Source organism: Halichoerus grypus, chromosome 1, assembly GCF_964656455.1.
Source record: "Halichoerus grypus chromosome 1, mHalGry1.hap1.1, whole genome shotgun sequence".
NCBI classification, from domain to species: domain Eukaryota; kingdom Metazoa; phylum Chordata; class Mammalia; order Carnivora; family Phocidae; genus Halichoerus; species Halichoerus grypus.
The window spans coordinates 85282192-85302757 of NC_135712.1; the positions used below are offsets into that span (position 1 = coordinate 85282192).

General features: G+C 38.8%; 1 protein-coding gene across 1 annotated transcript in view; it reads left to right on the plus strand.

The window, feature by feature from the left end:
• MRPL47 (mitochondrial ribosomal protein L47) overlaps nt 1–20566 on the plus strand; it is a 31007-nt gene that overhangs the window by 825 nt on the left and 9616 nt on the right. The window contains exons 2-4 of the mRNA XM_036115921.2: nt 2764–2915; nt 3675–3735; nt 18585–18681. Coding sequence (XP_035971814.1) covers nt 2764–2915; nt 3675–3735; nt 18585–18681 — 310 coding nt within the window. The remainder of the gene's footprint in view (nt 1–2763; nt 2916–3674; nt 3736–18584; nt 18682–20566) is intronic.

Below are 20566 nucleotides of genomic sequence, written 5' to 3' on the forward strand. Positions count from 1 at the left end.
TTGAGTCCCGCATCGGGCTCCCTGCTCGGCAGGGAGTCTGCTTCTCCCTCTCACCCTACCCCCTCTTGTGTTCTCTCTCTCTCTCTCTCTCTCTGTCTCAAATTAAAAAAAAAAAAAAAAAAAAAATTATTTATATATATATATATATATATATTTTTTTTTTTTTTTTAAAGTAGGCTCCACACTCCTCTGGCAATGGAGCCCATCGCCTGGCTTGAAAGGAAGTAATGTATGTGCCCTTGAATCCAGCACAGACAATTGTTGAGCATCTGTTACGTGCTACAGTATTATAACTTACACTTACCTTAGAGATAAGAATATTTTTTTCATTTTGTAGAGGCTCAAAGGTTGTAACTTGATAAAGGTGACAAACTTGGATCAGCTGTCTCTTCCTCATCCTTTTTTCTTCAAAGTAAATTTTAGATTTTTATTACTAAATGAATATCTGTTCATTTGCAGACACTTTGGAAAATAAGGCAAAGTGTTTTGAAAAAAGTAATAATAGGCTATAATTTTTGCCACTGATACATAAAGATCTCCTTCCACTCTTTAATTTTGCATATATACACATACATGTAATTTTGAAATAAAGTCAGAATCATATTTACATATATGCAGTTTTGTGCTTTATCCTTGTTTCCCCAACTTTTTATTTTTAAAAATTTCAAACCAACAGAAAAATTGTAAGAGCAGTACAAAGAATAACCATATACTCTTCATCTTTATTAAGCAATTCTTAGCAATTTTGTCACATTTTCTTTTTTTTTTTTAAGATTTTATTTATTTGTTTGACAGAGACACAGCAAGAGAGGGAACACAAGCAGGGGGAGTGGGAGAGGGAGAAGCAGGATTCCCACCAAGCAGGGAGCCCGATGCGGGGCTCGATCCCAGGACCCCGGAACTATGACCTGAGCCAAAGGCAGCGGCTTAACCAACTGAGCCACCCAGGTGCCCCTTGTCACATTTTCTATATCTCTTTATATCCATGCCTTTATATTTTTTTTCTGAGCTAATTGAGGCATGTCAGAATTGCAAACATCATGACACTTCAGCATATATCTCATAAGAACAAGAACACTGTCTTAACTACAGTACTACAATGATCACGCTGGAGAATGTAATATCAACATACTACAGTTACTGTTCTTTTATCTAGCATACAGTCCAAATTCAAATGTCTTCAATTATCTTGCTAATTTCTTTTTTTTTCTTTCATAATTTTTTATCCAGGGTCCAGTCAGTGATCATTTGTTGCATTAGTTATGTCTCCTTCATTATCTTTAATCCAGAACATTTTTTTATAAAATCAGCCTTTTTAGATTATCCCTCCATTTGGATTTGTCTGATTGCATTCTTGTGGTTAGATTCAGGTTAAATTTTTTTTTGTTAAGATTTTATTTATTTGCGAGAGAGAGAATGAGAGACAGAGAGCATGAGAGGGAGGAGGGTCAGAGGGAGAAGCAGACTCCCTGCCGAGCAGGGAGCCCGATGTGGGACTCGATCCCGGGACTCCAGGATCATGACCTGAGCCGAAGGCAGTCGCTTAACCAACTGAGCCACCCAGGCGCCCTCAGGTTAAATTTTTTAGGTAGGAATACAACACTTGTGATGTACTTTGCTATTATGTTTTCAATGATTTCACCAAGTTATTAAATATTCTTTAAAAACATGATTTTTAGGGACGCCTGGGTGGTTCAGTCAGTTAAGTGTCTGCCTTCGGCTCAGGTCATGATCACAGGGTCCTGGGATCGGGTCCCATGTCCGGCTCCTTGCTCAGCAGGGAGCCTGCTTCTCCCTCTGCCTGCCGTTCCCCTTGCTTGTGCTCTCCCTCTCTCTTTTTATCATACAAATTATCATACAAATGCATAATTGGGGAAATTATCATACGAATGCACAGTAATTGGGGTGCTTGGTGGCTCAGTCTGTTGAGTGTCCAACTCTTGATTTCTGCTCAGGTCATGATCTTAGGGTTGTGGGATTGAGCCGCCCCGCCCCCCCCCCCCCCCCCCCCGCAGGGTCCACACTCACTATGGAGTCGCCTTGGGATTCTCCCTCTCCCTCTGCCCCTCCCCCTGTGCGAGTGCATATGCGCGTGCGCATGCTCTCTCTCAAATAAATAAAATCTTTTTTAAAAATGCACAAATATGTTTTTAACCATTTCCTGGTTGCATATTTACATTATTATCAACTTTTGGATATCACATATAATGCTTTAATAGACATTTTTACTTATCAGTTTCCATCTATAATATTTTTAGTTGAAATTTCTAGATGAGGAATTATTGGGTTGAAGGGGGAAGCATGGAGGCTTATGATACATGTTTGCAAAATTAACCTTCAGAATGTTTTTATCTGCTCATAGAACCACTAGCAGTGTATGAAAGACCTAAAAATGTTACTTTGAAATATAATTAATATCAGTGGGGTGGCTGGCTGGCTCAGTCTTTTAGAGCATGGGATTCTTGATCTTGGGGTTGTGAGTTTAAGCCCCATGTTGGAGCGTACTTAAAAAATAAAAAATAAAAATATAATTATATCAATATATTACCTCCAAAATCATGTGAATATATTAACCTCTGAAATTAAAGGGTAGCAACATCTATAATGCAATATTAAAACTAATTTCTAAAGCATTTTATGTTTGTTTCTTGTGCAGAAACCCTGAGTAATTTTTTTAACATTGTAGATGAGGAAATGATTCCGATTATTGCTTATGAAATCCAAATGTTGTAAAACTTTAATCACTTGTTTATATATGTTCAGTTGCAGGTTTTCTCTTAGTCTTTTGCCTAAGAACATACCAAATGTCACATCTTTTCACCAGTGTAGATTACTTCATACCACATTGTCAACGAAAGGACTGGAAGAATTTTTTGATGACCCAAAGAATTGGGGGGAAGAAAAAGTGAAATCTGGTAAGATATTTGGGTTGGTCAATATTAAATATATTTATTGAACCCTCTATTGTTTTGGGATTATTTATGCACCTTGGAAATCATTTAGGTGTTTCGTTTTGATTTTCTTTGGGAATGTCAAAGAAAATTAAAAGGATAATGTAAGTAGAGTTAATTGTTAATTGGCAGGTTGGCAAAAGGTTTAGAAGAGGAGTAGGTTGAATTTATTAACTGAGGGGCACCTGGGTGGCTCAGTTGGTTGAGCATCCAACTCCCAATTTTGGCTCAGGTCATGATCTCAGGGTCAAGAGATTGAGCCGTGTCCAGGCTCCGTGCTGTTCAGCCTGGAGTGGCTTGAGATTCTCTCTCCCTCTGCCCATCCCCGCACTTGTGTGCACACTCGTGCTCTCTCTCTAAACAAATAAATAAAATGCTTAAAAAAGAAAAAAATGTTAATTGAAGGGAGGTTTAAGGTTTTAGATTTCATTTTTTAGAAGTAATTGAAAATTTATGATGATATAAAGTATTTTGTCATTAAATTTTGCAAATACATTCTATATTAATATAACATTTTTTGAATGCTATTGCCAGTCACATTACTAATATTTTCATATGTTACCTAATTTAATGCCAGTTTAATACTAATTATGTGTTACACTACAATATGATAAAACTATTATATTTTATAGATAAGCAAATAGGTTTAGAGAAGTTAAGTAATTTGCCACAGGCCCATAGCTAGAATATTATTTCATGTTGTGGATTTCATAATTTTAATAGGAGCTTCATGGACCTGTCAGCAATTAAGGAATAAAAGTAATGAAGATTTACATAAACTTTGGTAAGTATACTGAGTACATTAATATGTAAGTGTTCGAGGGGTGCTGGACTGGAGTCAGTAGAGCATGTGACTCTTGATCTTGGGGTTGTAAATTCAAGCCCCACATTGGGTATAGAGATTACTTAAAAGTAAAATCTTAGGAAATATATATGTGTAGGTGTTTGAAGCAGTTAAAGTATAACAATGAGGTATAAACATTATATCTATTTGATGTAAGAAATTGAGTAACATGTTTTGTCTTATAATACTATGGATGATATATAAAATCATTATAGATTTTATAAATATGACAGGTTAAATTACATGAAGACAAATTAGTGTTCTCAAGTATTTGGGGATTTAGAAATTTTACTGTTACTGCTACTAGGCATACTAGCATCTTTATACTAACAATTTTAGTAAACTAATGAAATGGGAAGAGTTTGTTATATTTAGGCCTTCCTCCTTTTTATTACCTTATGCATGGTCTGTAATCTTTAGCTTATTTACTCTGGGGAAGTATGTTGGAGAGTGAATTTAGCTAGATATTTCTGGCAGATTTTCCTGAATTAGAGAGGGTTGAGAGAATTTAAGACAGGGTTGCATTTTTAATGGATTACTTATTTATTTACTTATTTGTCTTTATTTTCATTGAGGAGTAATTGACATAACATTATGTTAGTTTCGGGGGTACAACATAGTGATTTGATATTTGTATGCATTGTAAAATGATCACCTTAATAAGTCCAGTTCAAATATGTCACTGTACATAGTTGGAAAATTTTTTTTCCTTGTGATGAGAACTTCCAAGATCTGTTTTCCTAGCTAATTTCAAATATGAAGTACAGTATTATCAACTGTAGTCACCATGCTGTACATTACATCCTCATGACTTACTCATAACTGGAAATTTGTACTTTTTCACCCTCCTCACCCATTTTGCTATTACCCTTAAAAATAAAAGTTATCTTACCAGCAAAAATGGGTTTATTCAGGAATAGCAGAATTGAAGTTGAGGACAAGCAAGCTATGGCAAAACCATAGACAAGTCCAACAAAGGAATACTATTTTATGGAGAAGGAGGAGAAAGTTGAGCGGGGTTGTTTTGAATGAAAGTCCACTGGAGAAAAGCAAGAGTTCAGGGTGATGATGGTTTCTCATTGGCTGAGCTGCAGAAGTAATTTCTTATAGGAGATGGCAATGTATGTCTTTCCCTGTTGGAGCCTGTAATTGATTCTTTCCTGTTGAGGATTCTTCTGTTAGGGATCTGTAATTGACATTTTTTCCTATACTTGACATGGAGTGTTATGGCTCCCCCTTTCAGCATCCCCTTCCATCATCTCCAATCCACTTTAGTTAGGTTTTCCTTTTATTAATTCTCACGTTTCCCTCTTTTGATCAAGATCTTTCCTTGAAAGCGGTGCTAATCAAGTCTCAGTTTTTCTATATTTAGTGGAATTGTCCTTCAGTGCCAGGAAGGACCTTTCCTGGTTGTCATGTCCTACCTTGGAGGGAAAGTGCCTAACAGTTGGGAACCTCGGCAGGCCACATTTGAGTAACAAGGAAGGTTAAGAGGGAAAATTCTTTGGCAATTCCCATCTAAAGTTGTTATGTTCTCAAGGCCCAACTGTTGGAGATCATCTCCTTATTGGGTGCATCATTTTTTTTTAATTTCAGTATAATTAACAGAGTGTTATATTAGTTTCACGTGTACAGTATAGTGATTGAACAATTCTGTACATTACTTAGTGCTCATCACCCTAAGTGTACTCTTAATCTCCTTCACCTGTTTCACTACCCCCCACCTCCCTTCTGGTAACCATCAGTTTGTTCTCTAGAGTTAAGACTGTTTTTTTGTTTGTCTCTTTTTTACTTTGTTTTGTTTCTTAAATTCCACATATGAGTGAAATCATATGGTATTTGTCTTTCTTGGACTCATTTCACACTTAGCATTATATCCTCTAGATCCATCCTTGTTGCAAATGGCAAGACTTCATTTTTTTTATGGCTGAGTAATATTCTGTTGTACATATATACCACATTTTCTTTATTCATTTATTGATGGATACTTGGGTTGCTTCCATACTTTGCCTGTTGTAAATAATGCTGCAATAAACATATGGATGCATATATCTTTTCGAATTTATTTTAGTATTCTTCGGGTAGATACCCAGTAGTGAAGTTACTGGATCATATGGTAATTCTATTTTTAACTTTTTGAGGAACCTCCATGCTGTTTTCCACAGTGGCTGCACCAGATTGCATTCCCACCAACAGTACACAAGAGTTTCTTTTTCTCCATATCCTTGTCAATATTTATTTTTTGTGGTTTTTATTTTAGCCATTCTGACATGTATGAAATGATATCTCATTGTGGTTTTGATTTGCATTTCCCTGATGATGAGTGATGTTGAGCATCTTTTCATGTGTCTGTTGGCCATCTGTGTTCTTTGGGGAAATGTTCATGTCTTCTGTCCATTTTTTAATTTGGTTATTTGTGGGTTTTTTGGTGTTGAGTTCTATAAATTCTTTATTATTTTAGATACTTACGCTTTATCAGATATGTCATTTGCAAATATCTTTGCTCTGCAAAGGGCTTTGTATTTGAATTGTCCCAATACTTTACTTTTTTAATTTATTTTTTAAAAAGTAGACCATACCCAGTGTGGAGCCCAACATGGGGCTTCTACTCACGACCCTGAGATCAAGACCCGGTAGTTTATTTTTGCTTTTGTTTCTCTTGTCTCAGGAGACCTATCTAGAAAAATGTTGCAGTGGCTGGTATCAGAGAAATTACTGCCTGTACTGTCTTCTAGGATTTTTATGGTTTCAGGTCTCACATTTAGGTCTTTAATCCACTTTGAGTTTATTTTTGTGTATGGTGTGAGAAAGTGGTTCAATTTTATTCTTTTGTATGTGGCTGTCTAGTTTTCCCAATACCATTTGTTGAAGAGACTGTCTTTTTCCCATTGCATAATCTTGCCTCCTTTGTTGAAGATTAATTGACCACATGATTGTGGATTTATTTTTTTTTTTTACGGTTTTTTATATTTATTTGCGAGAGAGAGCATGTGCGTGAGGCGGGGAGGAACAGAGTGGGAGGGAGAGGGCGGGAGAAAGAATCTCAAGCAGACTCCCCACTGAGCACAGAGCAGGACCCTGAGATCAGGACCTAAGCCGAACCAAGAGTCGGAGGCTTAACTGACTGAGCCACCCCGGTGCCCTTCGTGAGTTTATTTTTGAGCTCTCAATTCTGTTCCATTGATCTAGGTGCCTGTTTTTGTGCCAGTACCATACTCTTTTGATTACTACAGCTTTGTAGTATAACTTGAAATCTGGAATTGTGATACCTCTGGTTTTGTTCTTTTTCAAGACTGCTTTGGGTGTTCAGGGTCTTTTATGGTTCCATGCAAATTTTAGGATTGCTTATTTCTAGTTCTGTGAACAATGCTATTGGTATTTTGATAGGGGTTACATTAAATCTGTAGATTGCTTTGGGTAGTATGGGCATTTGAATAATAATTGTTCTCCTAATCCATGAGCATGGAATATCTTTTTGTATGTGTTGTCTTCAGTTTCTTTCATCGGTGTTTTATAGTTTTCAGAGTTCAGCTCTTTCACCTCCTGGGTGAAAGTTTATTCCTAAGTACCTTATTATTTTTGGTGCAATTGTAAATGGGATTGTTTTCTTAATTTCTTTTTCTCCTGCTTCACTTTTAGCGTATAGAAATGCAGCATATTTCTGTAGATTGATTTTGTATCCTGTGACCTTACTGAATTCATTTATTCTAGTAGTGTTTTGGTAGAGTCTTTAGGGTTTTCTACATACAGTATGTCATCTGCAAATAGTGAAAGTTTTATTTCTTCCTCACCAATTTGGATGCCTTTTATTTCTTTATGTTGTCTGCTATGGCTAGGACTTCCCGTACTGTGTTGAATAAAAGTGGTGAGAGTGGACACCTTGTCTTGTTCCTGACCTTAGGGGAAAAGCTCTCACTTTTCACCCATTGAGTATGATGTTTGCTGTGGATTTTTCATAGATGGCCTTTATTATCTTGAGGTGTATTCCCTCTAAATCTACTTTGTTGAGGGTTTTTTTCATGAATAGATGTTGTATTTTGTCAAATGATTTTTCTGGAGCTATTGAAATGATCATATGGTTTTTATCTTTTCTTTTGTTGATGTGATGTATCATGTTGATTGATTTGTGAATATTGAGCCACCCTCTCATCCCAGGAATAAATCCCACTTGATTATGGTGAATTATTTTGTTAATGTATTGTTGGATTCTTTTTGCTAATATTTCACTGAGGATTTTTGCATCTAAATTCATCAGAGATAGTGGCCTGGCGTCCTCTTTTTTTGTAGTCTTTATCTGGTTTTGCTATGAGGGTAATGCTGGCATCATAGAATGAATTTGGAAGCTTTCCTTCCTCTTCTATTGTTTGGAATAGTTTGAGAAGAATTGAGTATTAACTCTTCTTTAAAAGGTAGAATTCCTGGGGTGCCTGGGTGGCCCAGTCAGTTAAGCATCTGACTCTTGATGCTCAGGTCATGATCTCAGGGTCATGAGATCAAACCCAATGTCGGCTCCTCACTCAGTGGGGAGTCTGCTTGAGATTCTCTCTCCCTCTGCTCCTCCCACCTGCGTGCCTCCCACGTGTGTGTGTGTGTGTGTGTGTGTGTGTGTGGTGTCTCTCTCTCTCTTGCAAATAAATAAGTAAATCTTTAAAAAAATAAGTAAATAAAAAAATAAAAGGTAGAATTCCCCTGTGAAGCCATCTGGTCCTGGACTTCTGTTTGTTGGAAATTTTTGATTACTGCTTCAGTTTCATTGCTGGTAATTGGTCTGTTCAAATTTTCTATTTCTTCTGGATTCTGTTTTGGGAGGTTATATGTTTTTAGGAATTTATCTATTCTAGGTTGTCCAATTTGTTGACATATAATTTTTCATAATATTCTCTTACAGTACTTGTTATTTCTTTGTCGTCAGGTGTTTCATTTATGATTTTGGTTGGGTTCTATCTTTTTTTTTATGAGTGACTAAAGGTTTATTTTGTTGATATTTTCAAAGAATCAGCTTCTGGTTTCATTGATCTGCTCTATTGTTTTAGTTTCTATTTCATTTATCTCTGCTCTAATCTTTATTATCTTCTTCCTCCTGCTGGTTTTGGGTTTTGTTTGTTGCTTGTTTTCTAGCTCCTTTAGGTGTAAGGTTAGGTTCTTTGAGATTTTTCTTGCTTCTTGATATATGCCTGTATTGCTGTAAATTTCCCTCTTAGAACTGCTTTTGCTGCATCCCAAAGATTTTGGACCTGCTGTTTTCATTTTCATTTTCATTTTCATTTGTCTTCATGTATTTTTTTTATTTCTGTTTTGATTTCTTGGTTCACCCATTCATTTTTTAGTAGCATGTTATTTTAACCTCCATGTATTTGTGTTTTTTCCATATTTTTCTTGTAGTTGACTTCTGGTTTCATAGCGTTTGTGGTCAGAAAAGATGCATAGTATGACTTCGATTTTTTAAAATTTGTTAAGACTTATTTTGTGGCCTAACGTGTGATCTGCTCTGGAGAATGTTCCATGTGCACTTGAAAAAGAATGTGTATTCTACTGTTTTAGGATGGAATGTTCTGAATATATCTGTTAGATCCATTTGGTCCAATGTGTCATTCAAAGCCACTCTTGTTGATTTTCTGTTTAGATGATCTCTCCATTGATGTAAGTGGGGTATTAAAATCCTCTGCTATTGTATTACTATCAATTATTTCCTTTACATTATTAGCTGCTTTATGTATGTAGGTGCTCCCATGTTGGGTGCATAAAAATACACAATTGTTATGTCTTCTTGTTGGATGTTCCCTTTATGATTACATATTGTCCTTCTTTGTCTCTTGTTACAGTCTTAATGTTTTAAAGTCTATTTTGTCCAATATAAGTATTGCTGCCGGTTTTCCTTTTGCTTCCATTTGCATGATAAATGCTTTTCCATCCCTCCACTTTCAGTCTGCATGTGCCTTTAGGTCTGAAATGCGTCTTGTGTAGGCAGCATATAGATGGTCTTGCTTTTTTATCCATTCCATCACCCTTTGTTTTTTGATTAGAACGTTTAATCTGTTTACATTCGAAGTAGTTATTGATAGCTGGCCATTTTATTACTGTTTTATGATTGCTTTTGTCCTCTGTTCCTTTCTTCTCTTGCTCTCTTACAGTTTGCTCCCTTTCTTTAGGGATATATTTGGATTCCTTTCTTGTTATTTTTTATATATTGATTACTGGTTTTTGATTTGTGATTACTTTTAGGTTTATGTAAAACATCTTGTGCATATAGCAATCTATGTTAGGTTGATGGTAACTTAAGTTTGGAACCCATCCTAAAAGCACCAAATTTTTACTCCTCTATTCCTCATGTTTTATGTATATAGTGTCATACTTTACATCCTTCTATTTTGTGAATTCCTTGACTGATTTTTGTAGATATACTTAATTTTACTGCTTTTGGGCTTCCTACTTTCCTTTTTCCTGCTTATGGTCTTTCCACCCAAAGAGTCCCCTTTAACATTTCTTATAAGGCTGTTTTAGTGATGAATTAATTCCTTTAACTTTTATCTGGGAAACTCTTTATCTCTGCTTTTATTCTGAATGATAACTTTGCTGGATGATAGAATATTGTTGGTTGCAGGTTTTTTTCTTTCAGCACTTAAAATATATCATGCCACTCTCTCTGGCCTGCAAATTTTCTGCTGAAATCAGCTGATAGCTTTATGGAGTTTCCTTTGTATGTAACTGTTTTCTTTTGCTGCTTTTAAAATTCTCTTTTGGTCACTACCTTTTGCCATTTTAATTACTATGTGTCTTGGTGTGGACCTCCTTAGGTTGATTTTGTTGGGGGCTCTCTGTGCCTCCTGGATCTGAATTTCTGTTTCCTTTCCCATGTTCAGGAGGTTTTCAGCTATTATTTCTTCAAATAAATTTTCTGCCCCCTTTTCTCTCTTCCCCTTCTGGGGTCCCTATAATACGAATGTTATTATGCTTGATGATGTTGCTGAGTTCCCTAAGTCTATTGTCATTTTTTTTCCCCTCTCGCATTCAGCATGATTGCTTTTCATTTTTCTGTCCTCCAGATCGCTGATCTGTTTTTGTTTCCTGTAGTCTGCTATTTATTCTCTCTAGTGTATCTTTAATTTCAGGTATTGAGTTGTTCATCTCTGATTGGTTTTTTTTTTTATACTTTCTGTCTGTTTGTTGAGGGTCTCACTGAGGTCCTCCACTCTTTTCTCAAGTCCAGTGAGTATCTTTATGACCATTACTTTAAATTCTCTATCAGGAAAATTACTTACTTCTGTTTCGTTTAGGTCTCTTCCTGTGATTTTGTCCTTTTCTTTCATTTGGGACATATTCCTCAGTGTCCTCATTTTTGTCTAACTCTGCATCTGTTTCAATGTGTTGGGAAAATCAGCTATGTCTCTTGCTCTTGAAAGTAGTGGCCTTATGAAGAAGAGGTCCTGTATGCCCTGCAGTGCAGTGTCCCCTGTTCACCAGAACCTGGCACTTTAGGGGTATATCCTATGTGTGTTGCATGCACCCTACTCTTGTGTCTGAGGTGTGTTTGGATTGTCAGTCTAGTCATCTACAATGATTTGCATTGTGTGTTGTTGGCAGGGTTTGGTCCCTGTCTTGTTAGTGTGCCAGTCTGGGGCCACCTTGGCTTGAGTTGGGTGAGATCAGGTATTTGCCAGGGCTGTGGTTACACCAAACTGCAGGGTATTCTCCCTGTGTTGTTCCCTAAGTCTTCATTGTTGGGCAAGGTCTGCAGATGTCTGCTCCCAATCCACTGCTGGGACCACGGTGGAACCAATGTATGCGGTTATCTTCCTCTCTCCCCAAGATAGGAGTCAATTTGGAGTGGTATTGACCCCTGTCAGGGCTGCTTGCACACTGCCAGGCTTGTGGTGCCATTTTGGATGGACTCCTACTGAGAGAGAGTTGGAGGGAGCATGTCCACAGAAGAACACAAGGGCAGGTGCACAGTGTTAGTAGAGTTTGTGCTGGTCTGCTGTGGGAGGTGGCCAGGTTGGAGGGAGTAGATCTGCAGAAGTGGTTGGGGGCCAGGCACACAAGCGAGGTGGAGAGTGTTTGCACCACACTGGTTCCCATAGGTGTCCATGTATCTAGGGAAGGGAAATGGCACCTACAAATTCCTTTGTTCTTAGAGAAATCTCCCTAAGATCCTTGCCCCTCCAGCATAGGTCCCGAGATTAACAAACAAATCTCCCTCCTGTACATCCCAGGATTCTTTCAAACTGGTGCTCTGTTTTGTATTTCAGTGGGACTGTTTGTTGTACTGTCTTTAAGAGTGGGGACTCCATTTCCTCTCACACTCAACTCTCTTGGACCCAAGCCTGCTGCTTTTTAAAGTTACAAGTGTTGGGCGCCTGGGTGGCTCAGTTGTTAAGCGTCTGCCTTAGGCTGAGGTCATGATCCCAGGGTCCTGGGATCGAGCCCCGCATCGGGCTCCCTGCTCAGCGGGAAGCCTGCCTCTCCCTCTCCCACTCCCCCTGCTTGTGTTCCCTCTCTCACTGTCTCTGTCTGTCAAATAAATAAATAAAATCTTTAAAAAATAAAAAAATAAAGTTAAAAGTGTTAAACCCCAGTGATTGTAAGGATTAGAGAAATTAAGCCCCTCTGCTTTTCAAAGGCAAATGTTACAGGGATTCATCTTCCCAGTGCAGGTCCTCCATGTCTCAGGTGCCTGGCACAGGATCTGCTCCTCTCTCCTCTCTGCATCCACCCTATTCCTCTTACGGACAGTCCCATTGGTTTGTTTGGCTCCCCACTACATCTCCACCCTTCCTACCCTCTTTGAGGTGGCCTCCTCTCTACGTTTAGCTGTGGAAAGTCTGTTCTCCTAATCTTCGGGTCGTTTTTTGGGTTATTTACACTGATGGGGGTGTTATCTAGGTGTATGCATGGGAGGAGGTGAGCCTGGGATCCTCCTACTCTGCCATCTTCCACATGTCTGGGTACATTTTTTACAAAAGTTTAACAGACAACAAAGTACAAAAATTTTAAATAACTATACAAAATACAAGAAATAACAATTCAAAATTGTTTCATGATTCTTAACTAGGACCCTAGATCTGAAAGTAGTGAACCGAAAATATTTATTGGCACTTACTCCAACTTAAGAGGAGAAAAGTTCAGGATGCCTGGGTGGCTCAGGTCATGATCCCAGAGTCCTGGGATCGAGTCCCACATCGGGCTCTCTGCTCAACAGGGAGTCTGCTTCTTCCTCTGCCTGCCACTCCCTGGCTTGTACACGCTCTTGCTCTCCCTCTGGCAAATAAATAAATAAAATCTTTTTTTAAAAAAAAAAAAGGAGAGGGGCACCTGGGTGGCTCAGTCGTTAAGCGTCTGCCTTCGGCTCAGGTCATGATCCCAGGGTCCTGGGATCGAGCCCCACGTCAGGCTCCCTGCTCAGCGGGAAGCCTGCTTCTCCCTCTCCCACTCCCCCTGCTTGTGTTCCCTCTCTCACTGTGTCTCTCTGTCAAATAAATAAATAAAATCTTAAAAAAAAAAAAGGAGAAAAGTTCTCCCTACAGAGGCAAACGCAGAGTCATGTATGCCTCCTATAAGTCCCCACTTAAAGTGGCCACAAGAGCAAAATGGATACTGCGAAAACACACTGGAAGAATCAGTCAAGTGCATTTTGGAAGATACAGTGCAGGTGTAAACATGAATCGAGAGTTAATGAACTTTTGCAAAAAAAAGCAAAACTTCAAAAATGTATTAAAACAGTATTATCTGAAAAACTGTTTGAAAACAGACATTATTCAATGATACAACCAGTAAGGTTGCATATTCAGAGACCATGACTTTGGATAAGTACCCAGAATCAGATAATAGTTTAGATGAAAGACTTTTTTGAATTCTGAACCTATTCTAACCCTTCAGGAGAAGCCCGCAAAAAAGTTGTTCGTCACAAGGTCATGATGAGGCTATTTCTGAAAGGCCATAATGAAAAAAAAAAAGAGGTTTCCCCCCTCTTGCAGGCATTTGGGAAATGCACACAAGGATATTTTCTTTCCAAGAAAGAGATGGTAGAAGCAAACAGGAGAAGACATGCAGGCCTGGTCTGGGCATGTTGAGAAAGCTGTCTCGTTACATGTCTGCTTCAATTCTAGGAAACTTTACTTACAGGTCACTAGAGGTGTGCAGGTCTGGTCAGGGTTTAGTGCCTTCTCTAGATAGGTCATGTGAATCCAGGATTCTGTTCCTTGGAGTTTGGTGGCACAAGGTTGAAGAGAGTCTTTCTGGAGGTGTCTTTTTCACTAGATGAAATCTTCAGGTTGCAAAGTGTGATGCTTAAGGTTGCCATCTCTAGGGAGTGCACTGTGAAAAGATCGCTCTACCAAAGCATGGTTATTTTTTTTTAGAGACTTTATTTATTTATTTGACAGAGAGACAGTGAGAGAGGGAACACAAGCAGGGGGAGTGGGAGAGGGAGAAGCAGGTTTCCCACAGAGCAGGGAGCCCAACGTGGGGCTCAGTCCCAGGACCCTGGGGTCATGACCTGAGCCGAAGGCAGATGCTTAACCGACTGAGCCACCCAGGCGCCCCTCCATTATTATTTCTTCAGTGGCCTTAATTAAAGGGGTGGAGGCAGGAATGGCTCTGAGACAAGGGGGAATCCCCATGCCACAGGGTCTGGTTATTAGCTGTAATACCCTATGGGTTGATGATGGTCCCCATGTTTTGGGGTGAGTACTCCCGAGGGCATTCTCTTCTCTCTTACAAAGAGGTAAAAGGAAAGTTGATGATTAGGACATCCAAGGGCAGGGGACATTACTAGGCTTTTTTTAAAGTTCCAAAGGTTACATCTTCCTGACCTTTCCAAATAATAAGGTCGAGTTTGTCATTTTTTAGTAAAGCATATAGAGTTTGAGTCATAAGAGAATTTTGGGATCCCATTTCCAACGGTAGCCAGCAAGTCCAAGAAAACCTCATAATTGGTGCTTAGTTTTAGGTTTTGGGAGGTTCAGGATATCTTGAAGTCTACCTGGATCCAAATATCCTTGTTCCAAGATCAGGTGCCCTAAGTATCAAACCTAAGTTTGAGCAAACTGCAGTTTATCTTTGGAGAGTTTATGTCCCTTTAAGGCCAAAAGTTGCAACAGTTAGATGCTGTCTTCCTGTGAAGAGTTTTGAGAAAGGGAGCAGAGAAGCAAATCATCTACATAGTATAACAAAGTAGAGCCTACAGAAAACTATATCATCTAAATCAGTAAGATTTAAAAAAACCTCTAAGGTTTGTGACCGTAAGAAAGACTCTCTGTAGGCCTGAGGCATTATTGGCCAGGTGTATTTCCCATTCTGCCCAAGTGAAAGCAGAAAGATTAGCTATCCTTATCAGCTGGAATACTAAAATACTACTGCAGAGGTCAGTTACAGTGAAAAATCTGCTTTCAGTGGGAATGGATGTCAGTAGCATATGGGGGGTGGGGAGCCAGTTAGGAACAAGGTGCCAAGGAATAACAATGTTATTTATTGCTTGGGCTAACCTCCATCCTTGGCCGTCTGGTTTTCTTACAGGTAAAATAAGGGTATTACAGGGACTAGTGTAGGGATTAATGCAGCCCAGAGCCTTGTAATCTTTTATTATGGGCTTGATGCCTTGCAAGGCTTCTTTATTTATAGGCTGTTCATTAATTCTCGGGATGGGTTTTGAGGGATCTGTTTGAATCTTGATGGGAGATGCACTCTGGATTCTGCCAACATCAGTTGAAGATCTTGCTCATCAAGAGGATGGTAACTTATCCAATAGGGACAAATGATCAGTGTCCCCAAACTCAGCTATAGTGCTGCCAGAGATGGAGCAAATAATAGATGTCAGAGGGCCATTTAATTTACCTAATTGGCTATTTTGATTACTACCTTCAAATTCCAGAATTATTTCCCTATTTAGGAAGAAAGGAATTCTGGTATGGTATTTTTCTAAGAGATCTTGGCCCAACGGGGCAGAGGAACTAAGGAGAAAGAGTTGTGTCTCTCAAAGTGCCTAGACAAATGGGAATAGGTTCAGGGACAGGAACCTATTGCCGTTTATTAGAGATCCCTACTATTTGAACTGTTTTAGTACTCTGAGGCAGAGGCTGCAGTGGGGTTGAGCATCAAGAGTGTAGCTCTCACATCAGTAGAGACAGATTCATTCCCAGTCTGGAGAGTGGTTTCTCTGAGCTGAATAAGAGGGAAAACTGGGAAGAGCTCCTGTTGTTCCTCAGAGCCCTGTCATTGGGAATTAGGAAGACATTGGAAAGGCTGGCTAGGGGGCTGAAGGCTCCTGGAGCATTTCAGTTGGTAACAGTCTTTTTTTTTTTTTTTTTTTTAATGTCCTGGCTCTTTGCAATAATAGAAGGTAGGAGGGTTTTTGTTTTGGTTAGGGCCCTTATTTGCAAGACTTGAAAAGTAAGAATTCTAGGTGACTCCTCCAAGGATGCAAGTAAGCTCATTTGCCAAATTAACTAAATCTGCAGTGAACATAGTTTCCCTTTCCATCCTGGTCCTTGTAACTAAAATAGAAGTATCTTGGTTCAGTCCATTAATAAATATACGGTTAAATGTTACCCAAGTGGATTCAACATATAAAAAGAAGACCAAATTGTCTTTCAGTTTTCTTTAAAAGACAATTTGGAGTCGATTATAATAATAATGACAGATTCACCAGACTTTTGTGTATAAGCCTGCATTTCATTCTAGTCAACAGGCTTAGGAAAAAGTACTGTAATTGCTTGGTGGAGATTTCCAGTGAGTGTCCTAGCATCTTGCCAAAAATTAGGGATCTGTTTCTCTAAATCCTTTTACGATGTTTCCATTGAGCTAGTTTCATCTAGTGTTTGGTCTAGCCCTCACCAACAAGGATATTATCAATCTGAGAGACCGGGTTGGTGAGTTTGAATGACAATGCTAAATTCTTCAGCAAACCTCTGGGTGTCCTTGGTCACTTTAGGGAACTCCTTTAACTATGGCTTGCAATTCAGCCTTAGTTCAGTGAACATAGATATGTGGGGTTTATTTAGATCCTCAGAAGACTTAACTTCAAATTCAGGTTCAGGAAAGGAAAGGAGAGAGGAGGGAAGTTTGGTGAGAATTGGCAAGGCGAAACTGCAGGTGTGGAGGGGGAGGCAGTGCAGAAGGGAAGGAGGAGGACGGCACTGGATGTGGGGCCTGAACACAGTGGCTGCTGCACATCCTGAGACAAAGAAGATAGGAGGGGAAAGACCTTATAAGCCTTTTTGTCTTTTTAATTGTTTGCCTGTTAGTCTAGAAATTGTATTTGGCAGAGAGACAATTTTAGATTCCTAATAATATTTGGAAGTTTCAAAATACCAATCAATCCCATTCTGTCTTGGCAATTTTAGAGCCATGGCTGTCCAGTTCAGTTTTGAAAAAAGTAAGTTCGGGAAGATTGAAAGACCTCCCAAATGGCCACTGAAGCCCCAGTTTATAGCTGTCAGTCAAATGTCTGGGGGGGGCTGGAACTTGCTATTGGCATGTAAAGTGGGGGACAGTCTTAGGGGACTGAAGCCTTAAATCTGTGGAATCCGGCTCTACAGGGAGTGTCAGAGTGTTGGAGAAGTGGTGTTGGAAAAGTCAACACGTATTTGGCATCAGGATGGAAAAAATTTTTCATTTGGTATCAGAAGTGTTATGTGTAGAACAGCACAGATTCATTATAGAAAAATTAGTTGTATAAAAGCATTGTTATTGTAAGTTATTGGTAAAGGGCTAGTCAGGGCTGTTCAGTATTCATCTTGGCTAAAACCAGTTTATCTTCTGCCAGTTCCTTCCCCAAAATCATCTTGCATAGCTTAAGATACCCCAATGCCTTTGTGTCATTTTCAGTGCCCTCCACATTTATTTTCTTTCCTTTGTTCCAGCTCTAAATCTCAAACAGATTTATTCACAAAACCTACCCCACTTCAGCTCTGCCGCTTCAGTAAATTTGGTTATGTTTGCTTTGGTTTCCTTTCCAGCCTAAAAAATCCCATCTCTCTGAAGCTTTTCTTGATCATCCTAGCTAGAGGAGATGTGTCCCCTCCCTCCCACTTAATTCTTCTGGTACTTGTCTATGCCACTTAATACACCACATCACATTACAATTTCTGAGGCAGCATAGTGGAGTAAAAATAAAAAGAATTATGCACACAAGGAGTCCAGAATTTGAATCTTGAATTAGCTATGTGCCCCAGAATAGCTTACTTCTGTCAGCCTTACTTTTTTCTTTTAGAAAGTGGAAATAGTACCAACCTCAAAGGATTGTTGTGAGAATTAAATGAGGTAATATATATAAAATGCTTAGCACATTGCCTGGCATGTCATAGGCACCAAATACATATTATCTTCCATCTTCTCCCTCTACTTGGAATGTAGGGACATTTTGTTTATGCTTTTTTATACACTCTCTTGACAATACAGTATGTGGCAAATGGAAGATTTATTAAACGAATAAGAATCAATACAGCTTTGTTTAAAGGATAATTCTCTGTAATGACACTCTAAAGGACTTTTGAGTACAGATCATCAGTTTTTATGTCAAAAATTACAACCTCAGGGTCACCCAGGTGGCTCAGTTAGTTAAGCGTCCAACTGTTGCTTTCACGTCAGGTCATGATCTCATGGCTCCTGGGATCAAGCCCCGAGAGGGACTCTGCACACAGAAGGGAGTCTGTTTGGGATTCTCTCCCTCTGCCCCTCCCCCTGCTTGCTCTCTCTCGCTCTCTCTGTGTCTCTCTAAAATAAATCTTTTAAAAAATTTACAACCTTAATGTAACCATAGGATAGCATTACAAGCTTTGTGTTCTTTGCTATAGGTATGTCCTACTGAAAGAAAGAAACATGCTCCTAACTCTAGAGCAGGAGGCCAAGCGGCAGAGTTTGCCAATGCCAAGTCCGGAGCGGTTAGAAAAGGTAACATTTATGGGAGACTGGAGACTGTTGGATGGGATAAAAGCCAAAATATGTAAGTGTGTGGTTCCTATTTTCTTGGCAAGTAGATTTCTTTTTTTAATAAGTTGGGGTTTTAGTAAATGTACAGAGTTGTGCAACCTTCACTATTTTAGAACATCTCCATCACCCCAAAATGAAGTGTCATGCCCATCTGTAGTCACTCCCCATTCCCACCTGCAAACCTCAGTAGATATGTGGACATGTGTTTTTATTTCTCTTGGGTAGATACCTAGGAGTGAAATTGCTGGGTCGTATGGTAAATCTATGTTTAATGTTTTAGGAAACAGCCCAACTGTTCTCCTAAAGTAGCTGCACCATTTTACATTTCTAGTTCCAGTTTAACTACTTCCTTATGAACCAGGTCAAAGTTTTTAATACTTTTTTTTTTATTGTGGTAAAAAACAGATACCATAAAACTTACCTTTTTAGTCATTTCTAAATGTATAGTCCAATAGTGTTAAGAATATTCACATTGTTGTGAAAAGGTCAACTATTGCTCAAATTAGGTTTTCTTCATCATTAAAAAAAAAAATCCCAGGGCACCTGGGTGGCTTAGTCAGTTGAGCGACCGACTCTTGATCTCAGCTCAGGTCTTGATCTCAGAGTTATGAGTTCAAGCCCCACATTGGGCTTCCTGCTGGGCATGGAGCCTATTTTAAAAAAAAAAAAAATGCCTTGGGTTCATTATTTCCACTCCTGGAGGTAATCAGTCATACGTATTTCCTATTTATCCATCAGAATTTTTCTCTGCATGTAGAAATGTGCCTAATTATTTTTATTTACAATAAGTAATTCCTCTAATTTGGTTATACACTATAAACTCTTCTGACATTGGCGTCTTCCACTTACCTAGTATATCCTGGATATCTTTCCCTATCAGTATATGTAGATCTGCCTTTTCTTTTTCGTGGCTGTACACGTGTAAGCTAGTTCTTCCATGTCGAAGTTTTTTGGTTTATTTAGTTAGATTTCTCAGGGTTTTTTGCCTGGATTGCTTGCGAGTCCGCTCTTTGTTGATGTGTCTGTGCCAGAGTAAGTAGTCAGTGAGAACAGAGCTCGGCTGTTTGCCTGGCCTCAGCTGTGTTTCGCTTTCCTTTCCCCACACTACTCGCGGCCGTCTCTGCCTCTAAGAGAGGAGGACCTAATATTCCTGCAGAGAGTCCAAGAAGGTAGAGAGTAACATCTCAGTTATTTACCCTAACTAGAATTCCATAGCATACTTGTTTTTTTAAACTTTATTTTGACATGAGACTGACAGAAAAGAGAATGGTACAGAGGTACTTTTCACCCAGTTTCCCCAAGTGAATATTTTACCACATTTGCTTTATCCTTCTCTGCCTCCTTCTCTAAATAACACATTTTTTTCTTCAGAAGTTTGAGTAAGTTATATACATGCTGTCCCTTTATCCATAAATAATTAAGTATATGTTGCCCCAAAAAACAAGGATATTTCCTTAGATAAGTATTGTACAATTTCCAAAATCAGGAAATTAACACTGATACAGTACTGTTATCTGATCTGCAGATCTCTTTCATCAGTTATCCTAACAACATCCTTTATAGCAAAAAAAAATCCTGGATCATTTGTTTTCAGTTGTTCTCTTTAGTCTCCTTTGATCTGGATACTCAGTCTGTGTGTGTCAGGACATTGACATTTTTGAAGAGCATAGGCCAATTTGGATTTGTATAATGTTTCTCCTTATAATCATGATGATTGGCAGAAATATCATGGGGGTGATACTGTGTTCTTCACAGTGCGTAATATTAGGCAAAGGATGGGGATTTTTTTCTGTTACTGGTGTTGACATTAATGATTTTGTTAGTGTGGTATCTGCCAGGTTTCTCC